Source organism: Microtus pennsylvanicus, chromosome 1, assembly GCF_037038515.1.
Source record: "Microtus pennsylvanicus isolate mMicPen1 chromosome 1, mMicPen1.hap1, whole genome shotgun sequence".
NCBI lineage: Eukaryota > Metazoa > Chordata > Mammalia > Rodentia > Cricetidae > Microtus > Microtus pennsylvanicus.
The window spans coordinates 97,339,540-97,361,189 of record NC_134579.1 but is presented as its reverse complement, the minus strand read 5'-3'; the positions used below and the strand labels follow the sequence as shown (position 1 = coordinate 97,361,189).

The 21,650-nt window shown below is 49.4% G+C and overlaps 2 protein-coding genes across 3 annotated transcripts in view; one reads left to right on the top strand and one right to left on the bottom strand.

Annotated features, from left to right (window-relative positions):
• The window catches only part of Prkar1b (protein kinase cAMP-dependent type I regulatory subunit beta), a 138,066-nt gene extending 134,268 nt beyond the window's left edge, over positions 1-3,798 (bottom strand). Inside the window, exon 1 of the mRNA XM_075974945.1 lies at positions 3,774-3,798. The gene's annotated coding sequence lies outside the window, so the exon portion shown is untranslated. The remainder of the gene's footprint in view (positions 1-3,773) is intronic.
• Positions 3,411-21,650, top strand: part of Dnaaf5 (dynein axonemal assembly factor 5) — a 37,836-nt gene continuing 19,596 nt past the window's right edge. The window contains exons 1-7 of one of the 2 annotated variants that reach the window (XM_075974909.1): positions 3,411-4,074; positions 4,565-4,749; positions 6,150-6,274; positions 6,718-6,836; positions 15,099-15,331; positions 16,847-17,059; positions 20,571-20,714. In XM_075974909.1, the coding sequence (XP_075831024.1) occupies positions 3,498-4,074; positions 4,565-4,749; positions 6,150-6,274; positions 6,718-6,836; positions 15,099-15,331; positions 16,847-17,059; positions 20,571-20,714 (1,596 nt within the window). In that variant the 5' untranslated portion in view covers positions 3,411-3,497. The remainder of the gene's footprint in view (positions 4,075-4,564; positions 4,750-6,149; positions 6,275-6,717; positions 6,837-15,098; positions 15,332-16,846; positions 17,060-20,570; positions 20,715-21,650) is intronic. The other variant, XM_075974901.1, reaches the window with a different exon arrangement.

Genomic DNA, 21,650 nt, shown 5'->3' with positions numbered 1-21,650 from the left:
ATGGTGGCTCACAACCATGTGTAATAAGATCTAGTGCCCTCTACTGGCCCATAGGATATATGTAGGCAGAATACTGTATACATAATAAATAAATCTTAAAAAAAACACACACACAGATAAGGGCAGGTGTACTGGTGCACACCTTAAATCCCAGCACTCAGAAGGTAGAGGCAGGCAGACCTCTGAGTTCAAGGCCAGCCTGATTTACTTCTTTTTTTTTTTTTTTTTTTTTTTTTTTTGGTTTTTCGAGACAGGGTTTCTCTGTGGTTTTGGAGCCTGTCCTGGAACTAGCTCTGTAGACCAGGCTGGTCTCGAACTCACAGAGATCCACCTGCCTCTGCCTCCCGCTGATTTACTTCTTGAGTTCCAGGTCAGCCTAGCCTACACATACATGCACATGCACGCACACTGACAGAATAAAGATGTGAAAGTTTAATTATAATGTATGCATATACCTTGGTATGCATTTCTGGCAGATTTATCATACGCGGGAACTTGCTTACTCAGCCTCTTGCATCTGTGTATTTTTTGTCTTTCATTGATTTGGGAACATCTTCAGTCATTACTGCCTTAAATGTTTTAGCCCCACAACTCTGCCTTATTGTTCTGGGATGCTGATGAGATAAGAATTATCCCACAAACCTCTGAGGCTCAGGGATTTGATTTTTAGACCAGATCTTATCCCAGAATCTTCCATCCTTCCACATCAGCCTCCCCAGCACTGCAATTTCAAACATGCACTGCCAAACTTGGCTTAGGTTTACACGTTGTACTATTTTCTTTGTTTTTCAGATCCAAGAAAGTTCTCGCACTCCCTCTCCAGTCTACCACTATGTCCTCCTAATGATGGACAGTGTTATTCTGGTTGTTTTCTCAAACTCTGTGATTTCCATTTAGCGCTTTACGATTTCTTTTTTGTTGCTAACTTAATCTTTTTTTTTCAATTTTAAACGAGTTTGTAATCACTTTTTCTTGTAATTACTTCTTGAAAGCGATTTTCATGGCTGTCGACAAGTGCTTGGCAGATGGCTCATTTTGGCAGCCATTTCAGTGAGCAGCCTTTTTGCATTCACGTTGTGAATGTTCTTGGAATGATAAGCGGTCTTTTTCAAATGTATGTCGGACATTTAGGCTATTCTGTTTGGAGACTCCTGGTTCTATTTAAATCTTCTACGTTAGCAGGCAGCTGCTGATGCCAGTGTGTGGATGTATGTGACATGGACAATCTGGCCTGACTCTGTGGCCTCTTGTTCCAACACTGGCTTTGTCTCCAGAGTCCTTCCTTTGCTCTCCTGGTCTGCTTGGTTCTCTGGTACTGGTGGGGCCACTCACTGATAGGTTCATCTCCATCCCTACAAGACACTTCTATGTTTCTCCTTCGCCTCAGAGCTCCCCTGGCCACAGACAAGCACCATAAACTTCAGCTTCCAGGGCAGACCCTACCCCTCAAAGACCTGGATGCTGGAGTCTGCCAGGAGGCTGGGAAGGCTGCTTCCACCTGGGCTTGATGTCTGTAACATGAGGGGCCTGCTTGTTGGGGTTTCTGTCCTGCCTGGTTCCCACAGCCGACAAGTCCCAAAGAAATCACACAGAAGTCTCCATAAGTTATAAACTGATTGGCCCATTAGCTCAGGCTTCTTATTAACTCTGATAACTTATTAACCCATTATTCTTATCTATGTTAGCCACATGATTTAGTACCTTTTTCAGCAGGGCAGGTCACACCCTGGTTCTTTAGTGTCTGGACAGGACTAGGGAGGAATGGGCTTCTTCCTTCCCAGAATTCTCTTGTTCTCCTTGCCCCACCTCTGCTTCCTGTCTGGTTGTCCTGTCTATACTTCCTGCCTGGCTACTGGCCAATCAGCATTTATTTAAAATGTAGTTGACAGAATACAGAATTGTCTGGGACTAGATGCCTGCCCAATTTACATTCACAAAGTCCTGTCACAGCTAGTATGTTTATCCCACACTCCCCACTTCTTATGCCTCAGCGTTGACATCTGCAAAGATGCAGTCTCTAAACAGTCACATTCTGATGGATTAGGCTTAAGACTTTGACATAAAAATTTAGAGGGACACAGTTCAGTCCACAACACCTAACACAGGGCCTTTGCCCAGTCAACCCCCTCTCTTTACAACTCTTTTGCTATCCCCAGCCATTTTACATGATCCCCTAAGCTTTCTCATCACATTCAAAACACCTAAGGCTAACCTGTTCACACTAATTTTCTACAAAACTTTTGCCAAAAAGACGGGCAAAATTTGTTATAAAGCCCAATCCCTATGTCACAGGCCTGATCTCAGATGTGAGGTGCTTCGCTGCCCAGGGCAACCACCGCACATTCTGCTTACTGGGAAAGCCAGGCAAAGGCAAACAGCACTGAGTTCGGCTCAAGGCCAGAATTAGGAAGGGCCCAGCAGGGGCACACTGGCAATACCACCCCTATCCTAAAACCCTCCAGCCAGCGAGGCTACTACACGTCTAAACTGGGGAGGATCCAAGCAGCAGATGCACACTTGACTTCTCAAGAACCCCTGAGTAACCCAGTAAGGATCACCCACGTCTAAGCCATTCAAAATAAGCTTAGCTTGACCTTCCGCCTCCTTAGGACAAATGTGCTTTCACTTGCGGTACCCAGGGATCAAGGGGAAAGTGGAACGTGAAGATTCAGGTACGGGGAAGCTTAGCCACTAGGGTTAAGTTCCAGACTCAGAGAAAGGCCAGCCCCACCCTTTGCCCCGCCCCCGCCATTATCTACGCCCCAAAGTCTGCGCCCCACCTACCAGCCCTTGTCTCAAGCCCCTCATTCCTCATCCTTCACCCTACTCAGACCCCACCCCACCCTCGGGGTTCATGCTCTTTCCCCCAGCCTGCATTCCGCCTACTGACCCTGGTCAGCGGCCCATGCTCCGCCCACCTCCCCCTTACCCACACCACTACCCCTTGCCCCGCCCCCTTCCCTTAAGCCCCTCTTTCCCTTCGCCCCGCCCACAGAGCCCCGGGCTCCGCCTGCCACCTCCTGCAACGCCCCCAAAGCCTACGCCCCGCCTACCCGACTCTTACCCTTCCCATTACCCCTTATTCCCCACTCTTTACTCTACCCCCTTTCCCAAAAGGCCCGCGTCCCGCCTATCACCTCCTTGTTCCGCACACTACCCCTTACCCGCTACGCCTCACCCTTCGCCCCTCCTCCCGAGGCCCTCGCCAAGCCTGCTGTTCCCTGCCACGCCCCCCAGGCTCGAGCCCCGTCCCCTGCACCCAGCCAATAACATTTCCTCTTTGCCCCCTCTCTCCGCCTCCTGCCACTTACTCCATCCCCCTAAACCCCTTTTCCGCCCACTTCCCCTGGCCCCGCCCCCTGCCCCTCCCCCCGCATCACGCCTCGGGAGCACGCACTCGGCCGCGAGCAGACAAGTCCGCCGGAAGTCCTGCCGTAAAGCGTGCCGCCACAATCGTACTAGCGCCGGTTCCCTTGGAGACAGGCAACGCGCACAAGATGGCTACGCCAGCGGAGGCGGCTTCGGACTTCGCCGAGGCGGCTGAGGCTGCGGAACTGAGCCGCTCGCTAGGCCGCCTGCTGCCGGGGCTGGAGACCGAGAGTAAGCTGGGGCGGCGGCGTGCGCTGGAGGCTCTGGAGCACGCCCTGGAAGAGGCGGTGCGGCCCGGCGTGGATTCTGCTGCCTTCCAGGGCCCCTGGGCTCGTCTGCTGCTGCCGCGCCTGCTGCGACTTCTGACCGACCCGGCCGAGGGCTGTCGCGCGCTCGCTGCTCACCTGCTGGACTTAGGCCTGCGCCGCGCCGCTCGGCCTCGCGATGCTCTACCGCGCCTGGTGCCCGCGCTCACCGCGCGCCTGGCCCGACCCGAGCCCGCGCGACTGCCGCCGGAGCCCTGCGAAGAGCTGCGCCTCGCCCTCGTGCAGCTGCTCCGCCTGGCCGTGGACCTTGGCGGCGCCGCGCTCGCTCCCCACCTGGACGACGCGGTGCGCGCGCTGCGGGGCGCGCTGCTCGACCCCTTCGCCGCGGTGCGCCGCGAAAGTTGCGAGTGCGCAGCCGCTCTGGCGCGGGCCACTCCTGGTAAGCGTCGGATCCCCTTCCGCGGGTACCCAGATTTCCGGGACCTTAACTAAAGTTGGTTAGTTCCCTCGTGTGATGATTTTTGTATTGGAGATGAGATCTCACCATGGAGCCCGGGCTGGCATCAAACTTAGTCTGCTTCAGCCTTCTGATTTTGTGCATGTGTGTTTCTCTATTCCAGTGTCTCTTGTGTCTCTGACTTGGATCTCTAGCTTCCTAGATTGAAGGAGGCTGCCTCTCTTCACTTCCCTTTAGTTTATTCCCAACATTCTAACAGCTCTGCTTGATCAGAGTCTTCTCTTTTTTTCTTCTGAGCTAGAATTTGGGGGAAAAAAATAGCAGGTCCTGCCTAGTGCTGATGGTTAAATTGGAAGTCTGGACGGGAGGGAGCAACCTTGTGAAATACGTGTACTTGTCCGCTTCGATGCCTGGAGCGGGAATGGTGGCCACAGAACTGTATCTGATAACCAGCAGCCTCCCTGTCCCGCAGAGCACTTCCACATGCAGTCGGAGTCCTTGATAGGCCCCCTGATGCAGACCATCTCCCACCAGCACTGGAAGGTCCGGGTGGCCGTCATCGAAGCCACGGGCACTGTGATCCAGTTTGGCAATGGCAGTTCCGTGGATGACGTTCTTTCCCACTTTGCTCAAAGACTCTTCGATGACGTCCCTCAGGTAATGGGGTGTCGCTGCCCTACAGTATAGAAACCACGTGCTGTTAGTGAAAGTGTCTTCATGTGCTCCTCCTTCAGTGCAAAGAAGGGCAGGGTAGAGGTTGAGTAGCAGGGTAATCTGTGCTGGGGAGTTTGGAAGCAGCCGAGGCCTACAGATGTAGGGGGTGCACTGGCTTTATGAAGGCAAAATCCAACTCACGGGCATGTCTCAGATCTAAGGCTGTAGGGGCTTATGGTAATATCACCTATAAAGAGGACTGACTGATGGCATGCAGTCTCTATCCAGGTAGAGAAAACAGAAAGGGATAGCGCAGGATTCTGGGTAGGTGGGAGGAGGGACAGTGGCCAGCCCCCAGCCCTCAGCCCCCACCCCCAGAGAAACTGAAAGCTGTCTCCAACTTGGCCGTTCATATCAACCATCAAACTCTCCGTAGACTGACAAGTTGTATCCGGGTGGCCGTGTCCCCTCCCCTGTGATGAAGTGCATCAGGCACCCTCTCTCCCCTGCTGTAGGCTGTGTCACTGCAGATGCCCCGGCCAAGTCCTGCCCCAGGCTCCCAGCACAGCCCTATAGCTTGGTTTATTTATATGTCTCTCTGTGGCATCATAGTTGACATGCATACAGTTTACCCGTTCACAATGGTTAGTGGGTCTTTTAAATGCATGCTTATTTTAATTTTGTAAAGCATGTGCTAAGTTGTGCAAGGGGCTGTGTTCTGTCACCCACACCACACACACAGCACTGTCACAGTTGTCACCACTACCCCAGTTCTCATCATCCCAAACAGAAACCCTGACCAGGGGCTGGCAAGATGGCTCAGGGGTTAAGAGTACTGACTGCTCTTCTAGAGGACCCGGGTTCGATTCCCAGCACCCACATAGCAGCTTGCAGCTGTCTGTAACTCCAGTTCCAGAGAATCGGACATCGTTATACCAACGCATATGAAATAAAGTTAAATAAAGTTTAAAAAAAAAAAGAAAGAAAGAAACCCTGACCAGCAAGCAGCAGTTCTCCAGCTATATCTCTGCCTAAACCCTGGTGAGGTCTAATCTTTCTTTCCCAAGTTTGCTTCCTGAAGATTTCTCGTGGATTCATGTCACATGCCAAATAAGGTAGCCTCTACTATTGTCACTGCAGCCCATAAAAACACCCAGGTACCATGGTGGCACAGAAGACAGCAGACACTGTCTTGCGGTGGGGGTGCACAGTGAGTCCACAGAGGACAGAGCTAGTGGGTGTCACAAGGTTCAGTGGTCCTCTCATTTGTCAGAGGGCTGGGGTCCAGCCCTGGAACTCATTGCCTACACCTGTTTCAGGACTAACATTCCACCACAGCAGGACTCTGAACCGCCTTTCCCGGAGACTCTGAAGTGAAGCTGCTTCTCTGTTGTCTGTGGCAGGTCCGGCAGGCCGTGACCTCGGTGGTGGGGGGCTGGCTGCTGAATCTTCGTGACCGCTACTCCTTCTTCCACAAACTCAGCCCACTGCTGCTCAGCAGCTTCAGCGACGAAATGCCTGAGGTCCGGTAAGTACCTCACCCAGCAGCTGGGCAGTGTGGGCCAAGTGGTGCCCCCTACCCCTCTGGAGCCACTCTGATTTGCAGCAAGAGCTTCTGTTCAGTTGCCGTTTACCACAGGGGTGGTGGTTTCTCTGCTGTAGAAGCTGGAGCCACAAGAAATTGCCCTCTCTCCTTGTTCTGTGTGCTGTGTGGTTCTGTGTCATATGAGCTATCTTGATTGCTAAGACCTCTTTCTTATTTAGGTTGGGTCTGTGGGTTAGGCCCTTGGCTAGTATTGTCACCATGTAGTCAGAGCTGGTCAGGCCACTCCTGCCAAGTGATGCCTGTTACCTGACCCTGCTCCCCAGCCCAGAAGGTGTTTCCCTGATGTGTCTGTGATCAAGACCTTCGTGGAAGGGGGTCTTCTGGCACCCAGACCTGACTGCCGCTCCTGTTTTGCTGTGTTGCAGGCAGACAGCCACCAGCCTCTGGGAGAAGGTCGGGCTGAAATGGCAGGAGGAGAATGAGGCAGACCTAAAGGACAAGCTGGATTTTGCTTCGCCTCCTCCTCCCCACTACCCTGAACATGGTGAGTGCCCCTGCTAGGGGGACAAGGCAGCTGGAAGGTCCATGAAGGACATTTGTTCTTAGTCCTGAAGAAGGCACTGGTATCTGAGGTGCTGCTGGGCCCAGTAGTTGTGAGCCAGTTTGGAGATCACAGAGGATGCCTCTTTCCCTGGTGGCATGCAGGCCCCTCCTGTCAGCCTCTGCCCTCTGTCTCTTAGGAGCTGATCTTTTCCCACCTTTGGGCCAGCTTCATCTTAAAGAAGGAGAGGACTTCCCAGAAACATCCAGATGTGCTGCCAGGTGTCCACCACTCCCTTTTGAGCATGTGCAGGGATGTATAGCTGGACCAGGTCTCTGCAGCACTGCTGAGAGTTTCCAGAGTAACACCATGGGCGCCTTCATCCTTTCACCCAGAGGCAGCTAAGCCTGCAGTTCCGGGATAAGTGGCCTTTGTCTTTCCGTATACTTTCTGTGCTCAGGGTAGGGTCTTCTGTTAGCGTTTGCTTGTCCTCACATAGTCATCACCCAAGGCCATGTTTGTGACTGTCTAGCAAATTACCCCATAAAAAAGGTCTTTGCCCACAGCCCAGCCCCTGGCCCCATGGGCTTTAAGACCTCCTGCCTTCTCAGGAAAGCTTATTTCTTAAAACCAAGCAGCAACATTCCCTAACAAGGGCAGAGGTGTGACAAGTGGAAGACACTGTCCCCCAGGAATCAGGTGCTCCTTCCTAGTCCCAGTGGTGGTGTCTGGTGGGCCATGGACACAGCAGTGATTCTAAGGCTGCTCCTGAACTCAGATTTCCTGGGATGCTAAATCCAGGCCTCTCGTTGGTCACCTTCCCTTCCTGCCCCAGACAGCTTCTCTGCCTCTGAGCTTCTGCCCAGTCTAGGGGCAGAGGACAGCACTCTAGTTCTGGGAAAGGTGCAAGCGGTAATATAAGCTGGATTGTTCCAATTTGATAAGCCAGGTTGAGAGCACAGTTTTCCAGATGTGGAACTGATACATGAAGGTCATTAGTGTGTTTGATTGTTTCTTTATCGTGTGTGTGTGTGTGCACGTGCATGCGCGCGCACGCATGTGCGTGAGAGACGTATGACTCGGCCTCAGATATGCGACACCAAATGTTCTACTACTGAGTTACATCCCCAACCCTTTGTGGTATGAAGTGGGGGGCAAGGTCTCAATATGTGTAACCCATGCTGGCCTTGAACTTATGCAGTCCTCCTGCCTCAGCCTCTTAAATGCTGGGATTGCAGGTGTGCATTCCCATGCCCAGCTTGCATTTATGTTAACTGTTCCTTTGTGGCAGAGGTGCAGCAGGATTCTAAAGGGCTGAAGGGTTTTTTCCCTCCTGTTCTTTCTGCCTCAAGTTTCCTGTGTCCTTTTGCACAGCTAAGCAGGAAGCTCCCTCCAGCTCTGGAGTTGCAGCCAGGCTCTGAACACTGGTGCGACTCTCTGCAGCGTGAGGCTAGTGTGTCCCTGATTGTCCCCTTGCACTCCGGGGTCATCCCATACAATTCGCTGGCAGTCTAGCAGTGTCAGCAGGACACAGGCTGGCCTTGAAGTGCAAGGAAGTTCCCTAAGGAAAGTGTGGGAGGCTGTACTGTCCTAGAAAGATACCACACTTGACTAGTGGGGAGCTTGTCTGTAGGGACTTGGAAGGCATACTTGCATATACTCTGTTTGCACTGACTGACCAGCTTTCTATGTTCAACTTCTGGAAGGAGATCTGCCCTCTAGGATGTGTTTTGGAAATAAGTTAGGAACAAGGGCTTGTCTCTGACAGTAGCTACAGGCATCTCAATGGTTCTGGTTCTGAGCTGTGAGAGCAGCTCCTGCTCAGAGCTCATTTTTCATCTGAATTCTGAAGCAGACTGGATTTAGAATTGTCATAGTATCCAGCAGCATGGCGCTAGGTTTCATGAACTTTGTCATTTCCCTCTGAAGTTACTTCAGTGTAGGATTAGAATTTAAAACTCGAATCCTCGTGATTTTGCTGCATTTCAGCCATCAGGTCTTGTCACTTGCTCAGACCTTTACCCTAGCCCTCCTTGCTAATGCCCCTCCCGGCCCTGTGCCTGGCCTCTGCTTACCATCCTGGAACCTGTGTTGTCCTTCTCCAAAGAGCTGTGTACAAATACCCTTTACATTCCTAAAACTGCCTTTTAGAGCTGTGGGTTTGCTAACTTTGTTAGAAATCATGTCTGAAACTGAGAGAGAACGAGTCCATCACTGGCTTATCTTTTGTGCCTTCCTGACTGGCCGCTCTGTTTTTGTGGGTGTCGAGTCATGTTCTCTGTGGCCAGACCTGTCCACTTGGCACAGTGCACCTTCTTGTTGAGTCTCATCCCTGTAGGTTGCTCCTGTCACCCTCCTGCCACCCAGTTGCCTCCTCCCTGTGCCTGACCCCTCAGTGCTTCTTAGGGTAGGCATGTGCTTCAGTTGTTCCCATTCCAAGAGACAACTGAGACAGTGTTCAGAGACAGCAGCTCGGATGAGTGGCTATGATGTTATATCCTTTCTTGCTGCCAGTGTAGGGGGACCTCAGCTTGCCACAGCTGATGTACACAGCATTTACAGTTGACAGTTACCACACAGACTGAGGTCAGCACCTGAATCAAATGTAATCAAGTTCAAAGGACAGAAAGGTAGTAAATGTCACCACCTCTACCACAGGGGTTTATGTTCAACTTACAGACTAATGTTAGTTTCCTTTTACAACACCAAAGTAAGTCTCCACTTTTAATTGTTTGCAATTGTTAAACGTATTTTTCAAGAATGTTTTTAAGGTTTATTTTTTATATTATGTGTATGAGTGCTTTGCCTCCATGTATGTGTCTGCACCATGGGCATACTTGGTACCTGTGGAGGCCACAGTTGTGACCTCTTCACGTGGGTGCTAAGAACCAAAATCAAGTCCTCTGCAAGAGCAGTGAATGCTCTTAACTGCTGAGCCATCTCTCCAGCCTCTTGTCTTTATTTTTAATTATGTGTTTGTGTTGGGAACGTGGATTTGTGAGCATAAATATACTGCCCTTGGAATCCAGAAGAGGGTGTCTTATCATCTGGAGCTGGAGTTACAGGTGGTTGTGAAAACTCCAGCATGGGCGCTGGGAACCACTGAACCATCTCCCTAGCACCTAAATCTGCACTTTTACCAATTTTTTTTTTAGCGTTATTGGTTTCTGTGGGTGCGTACAGTGTAGGGGTGGACACCAGTGCTACAATGCACAGGTGGACCTCAAAAACCAACCTTGTGGAGTTTGTTCTTCTTCCACCTTTACGAGGACCCTGGGAGTTGAACTCAGGTCTTACGTGGCAAAGACCTTTACCCACCGAGCCACTTTGTAGGCCTCAAATCACCAGTTTTAAAATGGAGTGCTATGCAGGGTTGTTGTAATAGGAGCGGTGGGCTGCGTCCCCAGCACCCGGCCGCCCACAGCTAGCTTTACCCGAAATAATTAAACGGAAACTGTATTCTTTTAAACACTGCCTGGCCCATTAGTTCCAGTTTCTTATTGGCTAGCTCTTACATATCGATCTAACCCATTTCTAATAATCTATGTAGCTCCACGAGCTGGCTTACCAGGAAAGATCTTAACCTGCGTCTGTCTGGAGTGGGAGAATCATGGCGACTCTCTGATTCAGCTTCTTTCTCCCAGCATTCTGTTCTGTTTTCTCCACCTACCTAAGGGTTGGCCTATCAAATGGGTCTAGGCAGTTTCTTTATTAATAAGAAATCACTCCCACATCACAGGGTACCCAGGAAGGTGGCAGTTACATTGTCTTCAGATCAGTTTTTACTGAAGAAAGTGTCCTCAGGGTCCTGCAAGCCACCAGTGGCAGGGCTTTGGTGACAGCAGGTTCCGGGTTTTGTTATTGGTGGTGGTTTTTCTTTGAAACATCCTTCTGCTGTAATTGTTCGCCCGTCGTGCCCAAATGGTGAGGGCAGCATGTCTTCAGAACAGGGGCTTGATGCCAGGAGGACACAGGGCCTTTTTTCTTTCCTTCTTTTCTTCTCTTTTTCTTAAAAAAGAAAAAAAGCTGGTCTGGAAGTGAGTAGAGTTAGTTCCCTTTGAATGTGTAGCATTGTGTCCATCCATCTGGTTCTGCCCTACCTACATTCCACCAGGGTGTTTGGGATAGAAACGTGAATGGGAATAGATGATGGGAAGCTGGCTGGCACCATGGGAGCTTTTCCCTCTTCTCAAGGGCAGGTCATTCTGCCTTAGTAGCACACAGACAGGCCTTGTAGACAAGAATGAGATGTTAGAAGAGGGAAATCACTTTCACAGAAGCCAGGTTTCCCAATCCCAGAACCCCAGCATCTCTGACCTCTCCGAAAACTGAACATTGACCTCTGCACCAGCTTCAACCTTCCACCCTATTTCCCTCCCCAACTCCTCCAGGTGGAATGTCCTTTGTCTCACTAGACCTAACATGACCTCATCTTTTCCACTGGTTTTGGCAGCTATATGGATGGCTGATCGTTCCCATGGTGTCTGGCTTTGTAGATGTCCATAATTCTCCTAATGAAGAGTCCATTGTCTCTTAAAGTCTCTAAGGGCCCTTGTCACCCTACACAAGAGCAAGCATGACCACTTAAGTTGTCTTTTTCTGCCTTTTTATCCACCGTCATGCTGTAGTTATCCCTAAAGATTTATAGACAGTCCCAAGCTCTCTGGGCCTCCAGGGCAACACTTTCAACTCTCGACTTGTAAGTGATTACTCAGACCCTTCCTCCCTGCTTACCTGTGCTAACATGCTTCTAAAGAGAGATGCAGGACCACTGACCTCTAGCCTGCCCATAAATCAAGTGGCAAATAATCGAGTCTGGGAAGGAATTTAGATGCTGAGAAACAAACATGGCAGGTATAATACTGCCCTACGGGGAGACAGCCAGTGCCAGGATACTTGTAAAGTCGCGGTTTCTCTGGATGTCAGCATGGCGCTTACCACCTACCTGGCCAAGGTAGACACTAAACAGGAATGAAGCTGTGTCCCCAGCAAAGCTGGAGAGTATCCTAGCAACATTCTCCATGAGAGCTCCAGAGGGAAGCAACCCACATGTGCCAATGTGGGAGACTAGGTATACCAGATGAGGTGGAAAGATAGGAGGTCCCTCAGCCAAAAAGGGGGAGGACACAGACATGGGCCACAATATGAATGAATCCTGCTAAGTAAAAGGAGCCTATTTACAAAGCAGCTTCCCCACCCCCGCGCCCTGCCCAAAATAAATAATAAAACCCCCTTAGGACACAGTAAACAGTGTCCTAGGTAATACTATTAGCCCAAGACAGAGTTGAGGCCTGCCATTTGGGGATGTTGTGGGGAAACTTCTGTATTCAAACATCTACAAGGTTGTGTAGAAATTGTTAATCAAGTTACTTGGAGGTAGGACATGAGAATTAGCTTTGTTTTGTTTTTCACACTGAATTTTTTACGTTTTATTTATTTGGGCTGTCGGGATGGCTCAGTAGGTAGAGTTGCCCTACTGCCAAGCCTGGCAGCTTGAGTGTCTTCCTGGGGCCCACGTGCTGGGGAAAACTGACTGCCACAAGTTCTCTGATCTTCACACATATGCTACAACGTGCACTCACAAAATAAACAATGTAAAAGAATTTATTTCTATATTATGTATGTGAAAGTACACAAAAGGCTGACGCAGGTGTGAAGGTCAAGGGACAACTGTGGAGTGGGTTCTAGCCTCCCCCTTTGTTTCTGCAGTAGGAGCTGCAGTTTCTGCTGGTGAGTTCGTTACTCCAGTTAGTCTGCCCAAGCACTTCTGAAGGAGACTCCTGTCTCTGTCCTTCATCTCTCCAGAGGAGTACTTAGATTACAGAAGCATGCCACCACATACGGCCTTGTTTGGTTTTAAACATGGGTTATAGGGATGGAGTTCGGGTCATCTGACTTTTGCAAGTGAGTACTTTGACCCAGTGAACCATCTTTCTGATCCTTGGTCTTTGTTTATTTGTTTAGAATACTGGGGTTTGAACCTAAGACCTTGTACCCCTGCCCTCTTTTTACTTGTATTTTTGGTTTAGGTTTTGAGGTATAACCCAGGCTGGCCTTAAACTCAGCTTGTAGCTGAGAGTAGCTTTTGACTTTTGATCCCCCTGCCCCTACCTCCTGAATGCTGGGATTAAAGCATGTACCCACACACCCTAATTATGTGATATTAGAAGTGGAACCAGGGCATCATGCCTGCTAGGCAAGCACATTACCTACTGAGCCATATTTAGACAGGGTCTGAGTTTCCCAGGCGACCTTGACTTTGTGGTCCTTCTGCTTTGGCCTCTGAAGCAGCTGCATGACAGGCCTAGGAAAACACTGGCCAAAACCAAGCCTTTTTAAGGAATAGTACTGAGTGTGTATCCTGCTTGTGGGAAAGTGGGGTAGTTAGTCCTGGCTCCGTGTGATGGCTCAGCTTGTGTTTGAGGACATTAACACACAAGCCTTTTGACTCAGTGTTTCTGTTTCTTAGCTTCCATCTAAATTCGTCAGTCAGCTTTGTGATGTTTATGTTTGCAGATATTACAGTGATAATAAAAAAAAAGTAAAGTTGCCGTGGAGTTTGTTATCCCAGTATTTGAAAAGCTGAGGCAGAAGGATTACTGTGAGTTTGAAGCTAGTCAGGACTGCGTCGTTAAATCCTGGGCTAATGATTCCTAATACTGGATCCACATGGTGCTGAAATCATTCTGTGGGTTAGGTTCCAGTATGCTGGGTCAGTACAGACCAATGGAGTGCTTCATACAGTGGAAGCGTCCACATCCATGTTGTTCTGTGTAGCATCCTCTGGCCAGACGCTTATCAGGTGTTGAGATGCCATTGGCACAGTGGGGGAACTAAGGTGTGTATTATGTGTAGACTACATGCTGGCAACTGCACATGACAAAAGCACAGAGCCAGTGCTGGCTGAACTGTCCTGGGAAGACTAGGAACTTCATCATCTGTGATATGAAAGCAGGCTAGCCAGACTGTGGAGTGCGTTCAAAAGAAAATTAGTGAGACCCTGTCTCAAAAGAGGGCTCAGAGAGTGTAGCTCAGAGGCACAGGGTTCATCTAGAATCCGTCAGTAAGGGACTGACAGGATTTGACTCAGTAGTAAAACTTGACTAGAAATCACCCTACTGGTGGGGAGCTTGGGGTGTGGCTCAGTGCCTGTCTGTCTCCCTATTGGGCTGGGGATGTAGTTCAGTTATAGAATGCTCGCTTAACAAATGGGAGGAGCTTGGTTCAGTCCCCTGCAATACACACATGGACACACATAGTGTTAAGAGAGTGAAAAAAAACCCAAGAAAATAATTATACCTTGTTCTAGAACATACTGAGAACTCAATAAGAAAAACATTTCAAAACTTGTTAAACAGACAGTCTTTGGAAAGAGGGCACCAAAGGTGGTATCACCATAAAGATGCTCAGTGTCATTGGCATTGGAGAAACAGAAATCGGACATCAGGGAGACACCACTGTATTCTTCAAGGCTCAACTAACTTGAAGGCAGGCCATGCCATGGCAGGGAAGTTGAATGGTGCAGGCGCAGGCACCGTAGAAGATAGGCTGGTGCCTTTTTGTTTTCTAAGTCAAGCAAGTACCTATGGTATGATGTAACCCGCTAGATATTGATACCAAGAAAGGTAAATGCCTGACCCTGCTAGTAACTGTGTACTAGGAGTTCAGTCCAACACTGAACTCCTAGTCAACACAGCCCCAAGTCAGAGCTAAGCTCTCAGGAGATGAATGGGAAAACTGGTGTGTTCACTGCATAGACTACTCCAGCAGAGTCTGTGCTATGCAAGTCCACTGAGCAAAGATGTTAGAGAATTTGCTCTAGTCCATAGCCAGGGCCATTGGGTGGAGGGGTGGCGAGGGGACAGGAGCTAAATTTACTTCAGGCTTTGTGGTGAAGGTTTGCAGGTATGTCCCAGTGTGGTTTCTTGTGTGTCACACCACAGCATAGCCATGAGAAGTACTTTATGACCCTCACTTTTTCCATTTTTTGTTTTGTTTGTTTGGTTGGTTTTTTGCGGGGGGGGGGGTGTTGTTGATGGGTTTTTGTTATTTGTTTTTGAGATAGAGTCTCATTCTGCAGCCCGAGATAACCTGGAACTGTGTGACCCAGGCTTGTCTTCAACTTGCAGCAATCTTACGGTCTTAGCCTCCTGAGCTCCAGTATCATAGTTGCAAGCCGCCAAACCTAGCCCTCCTTTCTGTCTTGAGGGACATTCTGAACTTGACTGAAGCTATCTTTGTGGATTCCCGTCTTCTCTCCTCTAGAGAGCCGTCCTGGCCTGGGCTGCCGAGAGCTGGTTTTCAGGAACCTCTCCAAGGTGCTTCCTGCTGTCTGTCACGATATCACCGACTGGGTGGTGGGGACACGGGTGAAGGCCGCACAGCTGCTGCCAGTGCTGCTGCTGCACGCAGAGGACCACATCACGCAGCACCTGGAGATCATCCTCAGAACCCTGCAGCTGGCATGTAACGACGAGGAGAAGGCTGTGGTCAGCAGTGTGAGTGTCCCATCATCTCGCAAGTGGCAAAGCTCAGCCCTGTACACACCAGTTCTGTGCTCACCAACTAGGTGAGGGCATGAACACCTCCCGCCTGCCCTTCTACCTCCCCCATATTCAACCACTAGCCTGGTCCTGGCAGGGCCATCGAAGCAAAACTGTTCCACCTTGAGCACACAGGACATGTGCAGCATGTGCGCTTTTGTCCAGGCTCTACAGTGCTCTCCTTCCAGTGACCAGGCTGTCAGCAGTCAGTGTGCCTAAGAGACTAGTTTCCTCAGCCAGGCACACATGCTATTTCCACACAAAACCTCAGCAAGCGGTTGCAGTGTATTCATGTATGTTGCATATGTATGACCAGTGTGTGTGAGTATGTGTGCAATTTTATGCATGCTAATGGAAGTCCAGATTTGACATTAGGTATCAATTGTTGTCCAGTTGATTGCAAAGCCTCACTGAAACTGAACCTCACAAATCAGTTAGACTTACCTAGCCAGCTTCCCCAGGGGTCCCTTTGTCTCCTGGGTACTGAAATGGCAGGAGGCTGCCACCCCTTCCGTCCTTTTACATGGGTGCTGGGGATCTGAACTCTGATCCTCAAGCTTATGCAGCAAGCATATTCATTGTTCACTGAGCCACCTCCCCAGGCCTTACCACAAAATTTTTGACCCTATATTTTATTGACAGAAAAGGTAACTTTATATCTCTCAGTCTGGATTTGTGAAGGAGAGGGAGGGAATGATGATAAGTGCCATGTGAAGGTTGCTGTGTCCGTGTGCTCTGTACCTGCCTCTGTGTGCTGCCCCTGTGTGCTGCCCCTGTCTGCTCCGTGATGGAGGTGCAGAGCTGACCAGGACCACAAACTTTCCAGCTCCCCGTCCAGCCACACCAGCCCCCTTCCTAGGCAGCCCCCACTGCTGCCCAGCCCTGTATTGTCATCTGTGAGTATTTTATTAATGGAAACAGCAGTGGAGGGACTGGAGTTGACGTTGCAATGCCCTACATTCAGCTTTATGGTTTTTTTTTAAACTTTTAATGATTTATTTAACTTTATTTTTTATGTGCATTGGTGTGAAGGTGTCAGATCTTGTGGAACTGCATTTTCAGACAGTTGTGAGCTGCCATGTGGGTGCTGGGAATTGAACCCAGGTCCTCTGGAAGAACAATCAGTGCTCTTAACCGCTCAGCCATATCTCCAGCCCCCAGCTTTATGGTTTTGCATCTCAGCCATGTCCTTGTCAAGTTACCAAGGGTGCTGACTGTGTGTGAATGAGAAGCTTAGGCTGCTGGTGTCAAATGAGGCAGGAAGACCAGACACCCTGCTTCAGAGCCCTGGCTCCCACTTGCCTCGATATCACACACACTTAGAGAAAGAAGGGTGTGTGCTTCCCCACAGGTCCTGTACACCATGCCTTCTGGCAGGTGGGAAGCCCTGTTGGGCAAGCCCAGGCACCAGTGGGAGCCCTGACTGTAGCCATGTTTCCAGAGCTCTGCGCCTCCCTGTCTTCCTTACAGTGTATAAGAGCTGCAGAGCTCATTGGCACATTTGTCAACCCGGAAGTGTTTCTGAAACTGATCTTAGCCATGCTGAAGAAGTCACCCTCTGCCTCTGGCCTCTTGATCCTCGCATCCGTTATCCAGGGCTGCCCCCAGAACATCCTGCAGCCACACCTCAAGGTCATAGCCACAGAGCTGGCGAAGGAGCACATCTGCCAGGGCTCTGAGAATGTAAGTGGGTGCCTGGAAGGGTGAGTACTAGGGCATCCTGGTGCTGGAGAAGGAAGGTAGCCCTGCTAGCCACTCAGGGTAACTGCTGATGGTAGCCAGCCCAAGGGCGGCAGCACGCCCAGGTGCCAGCATCAGCCCCCCTGTTAAGTCTTGTGGCCATCCTACCACAGGCAGCCATTTAAATTGCTAACTGTGCAGTGGTAGCACATGCCTTTAATCCCAGCACTTGGGAGGCAGAAGCAGATGGATTTTTGTGATTTCAAGGCCAGGTTGGTCTACAGAGCAAATTCCAGGACAGGCCCCAAAGTTACAGGGAAATCTTGTCTCAAAAAACAAAACAACAACAAAATTCCTTTCGTTAGTGCCAGTGGCTTGGACAGCTCAGGACACGATCATCTCCCAGGAGAGTCCATCTAGCATTGCTGCTGTGGGTGCTCATAGGTCAGTGACAAGGGTTGAGGGAGTCCTAGGCCCCTACCCTGGAAACGAGGGAGTACACACACTATCAAGATTAGTATGAACAGCATATCCTCGGTGACCAAGAGCTCATTCTGTCAGTGTCACTTAGCCCTTGAATCCTATGTTTGCAGTAACCACGTGCGACTGGACAGACAGATCCGCTTTAAACTGAGCCAGGGCAGCCTAGCTCTCAGCTTTACTACTGGAACATGTTCTGGTTGTTTCTACTGAGGGCAAAATGAAGGTTGCCATGTTGGACTGTGTTAGGCATACCCTGTTCTCAGGTACCCTGATCCTCTTGTTGGGAGACTTATGTTCTGCTCACTAGCCAATCAACCTGTTTGGGCCTTGGTGTACCTAGAGATGGCTCAGCTCTGGCAAAGCTGGGCTGGAGGGAGGGACACTGGCTGATGGAAGTCAGCCCCAGTGCTCTGTTCAGTCATTTCTGTCACCTGAGTGAGAGACCCATGGGCATAGTGCCATTCACCTGCTGCTGTCTTTGATACTTCTCTCTTTTTTTTAAAGATTTATTTATTTATTATATATAGAGTATTCTGCCTGTATGTGTCCTTGCAGGGCAGAAGATAGCATCAGATCTTATTACAAGTAGTTATGAGCTACTATGTGGTTGCTGGGAATTGAACTCAGGACCTCTGAAGAATAGTCAGTGCTCTTAACCCCTCTCCAGCCCCTTAGTTACTTTCCTAATGCTATAATAAAACACCATGACCAAGGGAATTTACAATCTATTTGGAGGATTATGGTTTCAGAGGATTAAAGTCCATAGACATCATGACAAGGAACATGGCAACAGAAAGGCATGGCATTGAAACAGCTGAGAGCTTATATCTTGAGACACAGCCACCAGTCAGAGAGAGCTACCTGGAAATGGTGTGAACTTTTGAAATCTCAAAGCCCACCCTCAGTGATACACCTCCTCCAACAAAGCCACACCTCCTAATCCTTCCCAAATAGGTCCACCAGCCACTTGATTTCTGTGTCACCTCCAGATAACTTAGATCTGGCCTGTCAGGCTCCTCTGTGCTGGCTCTTAACTTTGGTTAGCGTTACCATTCAGCCTTCTAGAAAGGGGAACTGATTTCTTTCCTAAGATACGTGTTGTTTTGTTTTGTTTTTTAGGTGACTGTGTATTTGTGCGCATGAGTGCAGGTGCCAGTTGAGTCCAGAGAGGGTTATGGATACTCTAGCTGGAGTTAGAGGTCCTTGTGACCTCTTGAGAGGAATGCTAGGAACTGAACTTGAGTCTTCTGCAAGAGCAGTACAGACTCTTAACATTGACCATTGCTCTACGCCCTGAGAGGAAACTTGACAGTGCTTCAGGGCACAGAAGGACCCAAGAGGCTCTTCTTCCTCAGTGTACTAGCAGTGTAGGGACTCTTGTCACCAGAGAAACCCACAATGAACACAGCGTTTCCTTCTTGCCAGACTTGAATTATTAGCAAAGGTATTCAGGCAAGGTCAAGGCCATTAAACTTCTGCGTTGACAGGTTGACAGGTTCTGTACTGCCTCCCTCCCACTTCCTGTTGGGTTGTTTGGGGGCTGTTGGATTTCTTGTGGTCATGAGAGCATGATTAAAAAAAAAATCTTTAAGAATCAACTGGGGGAACGGGGGTGCTGGAGAGATGGCTCAGCGGTTAAGAGCAGCGGCTGCTCTTCCAGACGTCCTGAGCAGGCAGTGCTCTTAACCACTGAGCCATCTCTCCAGCCCGCCTATGGGAGTTTTTCACAAGGCTCCACTGGTCACCCAGCCATGATTCTTGAGCAAATGCACCTGAAACCAGGAAAGCCAAGTATGGGCAGCTTAGCCTTCGGCACCTATAGCAGTCAGAAAGCTTGTGACTGAAGCTAGACATTAACTAAACCCTAGCCTTGACTCCATTCTAGGTAATTTAAAGTGGATCTGGCGGGCAATCATTTCGGCATGGGAATATCATCATAATATATGTTCCGGCATAAAGTTGTTAAATGTGAGGTTTAGGGGTTTGGAGTTTTTTTGTTTTGTTTTTTGTTGTTGGTTTTTTTTCAGCTCAGAATTCTACAAGATTTTCTTTTATTATTATTATTACAATTTTTCACCTCCTCCCATTTCCCTCCCCTGTTGTTGTTTTTGAGACAATATCTTCTGTAGCCCAGGTTGAAATAACTGCTGTTTGGCTGAGTTTGGCCTTGAATTCCTGATCATCATCATCCCCCCCCCCCCAGCCTCTTTGATAGTGGGCTAACAGGCCTGTGAATGAAAAAATAAATAAAAGGAAGCCGTGACTGTGCCTAAGGGGTTGAGGATTTTAGTATAGATATGAGGGAGAGAGGGGCAGAGACTTCTGGGAGAGTCCAGAATGAACGCAACCAACTGACTGAACCAGATGATGTGGGTGGGGGAGCCAGGCGGCCAAGAGGCAGTGTAGTCAAAATGGCTGAGTTATATAGGACTCAGAGAGCTGGGGGACGGGAAGCCCAGCTCAGTCTCTGGGTTAGGGTAGGAGGCAGGGTATGCCACCCAGAATGTCTCAGAATGCTTGCAGGAGCTGCACTCTCACCTAGGAAGCTGCAATCCCGCAGGCTTCTTTCTGTATTCATGTCCTTTAGCATTCTTCTACCATGTCTGTTCACAGGTTCCATGGAGCACAGAATAAATAGGGTCAGCATTTTTAAGTTTAAAGATACCAGTAAACATGTCACAAAATATATTCTTGGGGGTGTTCGAGAAAACGTTTCTTTATGTAGCCCTGGCTTTCCTGGAATTTGCTCTGTAGACCAGGCTGACCTCGAACTCACAGAGTTCCACCTTGCTTCTTACTCAAATGCTGGGACTAAAGGTGAGTGCTACCACTGCCTGGCTCTCACAAAATGTATTCTCAATCCTTCTGTTGCTTCCCTTCTGGCCCAAACGTGTTCTTCTCGGTGGATGTGCTCTGGTCGGGGCCTAGCAGCCCTCAAATGGGGCGCAATAGCTTTTCTGACTGTTGTCACATGTATGGGCCCCGCACTGGTTGCAGAGAGGGGGTACTGACTTTCTCTGGTCTCTTCCAGAATCGCTACCTGGAGCATCTATTGCTGTGTGTGCAGGCTCTACTCTCTGTGTGTCAGGAAGACTGTCGCACTGTCAGCCTGCAACTCATGGAGGTGCTGGTGACAATACTGGCAGTCTCAGGTGCCCCGGGCCTTTTGAAGAAGGTAAGGCAAGCAGCACCCCACAGCTACAGTCTCTTTCTACAGGAAATGTCCAGTCTTCTGTCAGTCTCCAGCACGGTTGAATTCCAGGCCTGGGGCAGGCTTAACTAGCAAAGGTGAAAGAATTCAGAGCATTTAGGAGGAGTCATTCATAAAGTGGCCCCAGGGAGTGTTCCCTCCACCTACAGACTTATCTTCTGTCTTAAGAGTGAAGGCTGTTGAATACTGGGACCCTGAAACCCCACCCCCGCCGCAATCTCTTGAGGCTTCAAAGCCAAAAACTGTAGAGAAGACTGGTGGCTGTCCTGTGTTAATGGCAACCCAGCCCATTATTTGGAGTTGTTTCTGTCCCCTTGGCTTGTATTTTAAGATTTAAAATGTTCTTTTTAAGTTTTGCCTGTTTGTTTTGTTTTTGAGACAGACTAGCTTGGTCCAGGCTAGCCTTGAACTTTTGAAGACAGACAAGCTTCGTGTTGGAAAATAAGGTGGAAGTGACTGAATTAGATACTCTGTTAGCTTCTAGTCTCCACATGCACATGTATGTGCACCCCCACAGACACCCACACCCACACAGACACACACACAAACACACACACACCCATGGACAAACCCACTCCCATGAACAGATGGACACCCACGGACTTTTACACCTCCCACGGACATACACACCCACACCCATGGACACACACACACACATCTTTAACATCCCTGTGGGTCTCAAGAACCGATGGGACCAGATGGGACTGTCAACCACCTTCATGGGTCTGCAGGAGGCTTAGGTATCCTGTGGTGCCCTGCCTGGAGGAGCCTTTCCCCCTCTTTTGTTAGGGACTTTCTCAATTCAAATTTTTCTCTTTCAAGACACCCTTTGTAGAGGGTATGTGTCATATGTCATCAAAGACAGCTTGTCACTGATAGAGCTGTAAATTCTAGTAGAGT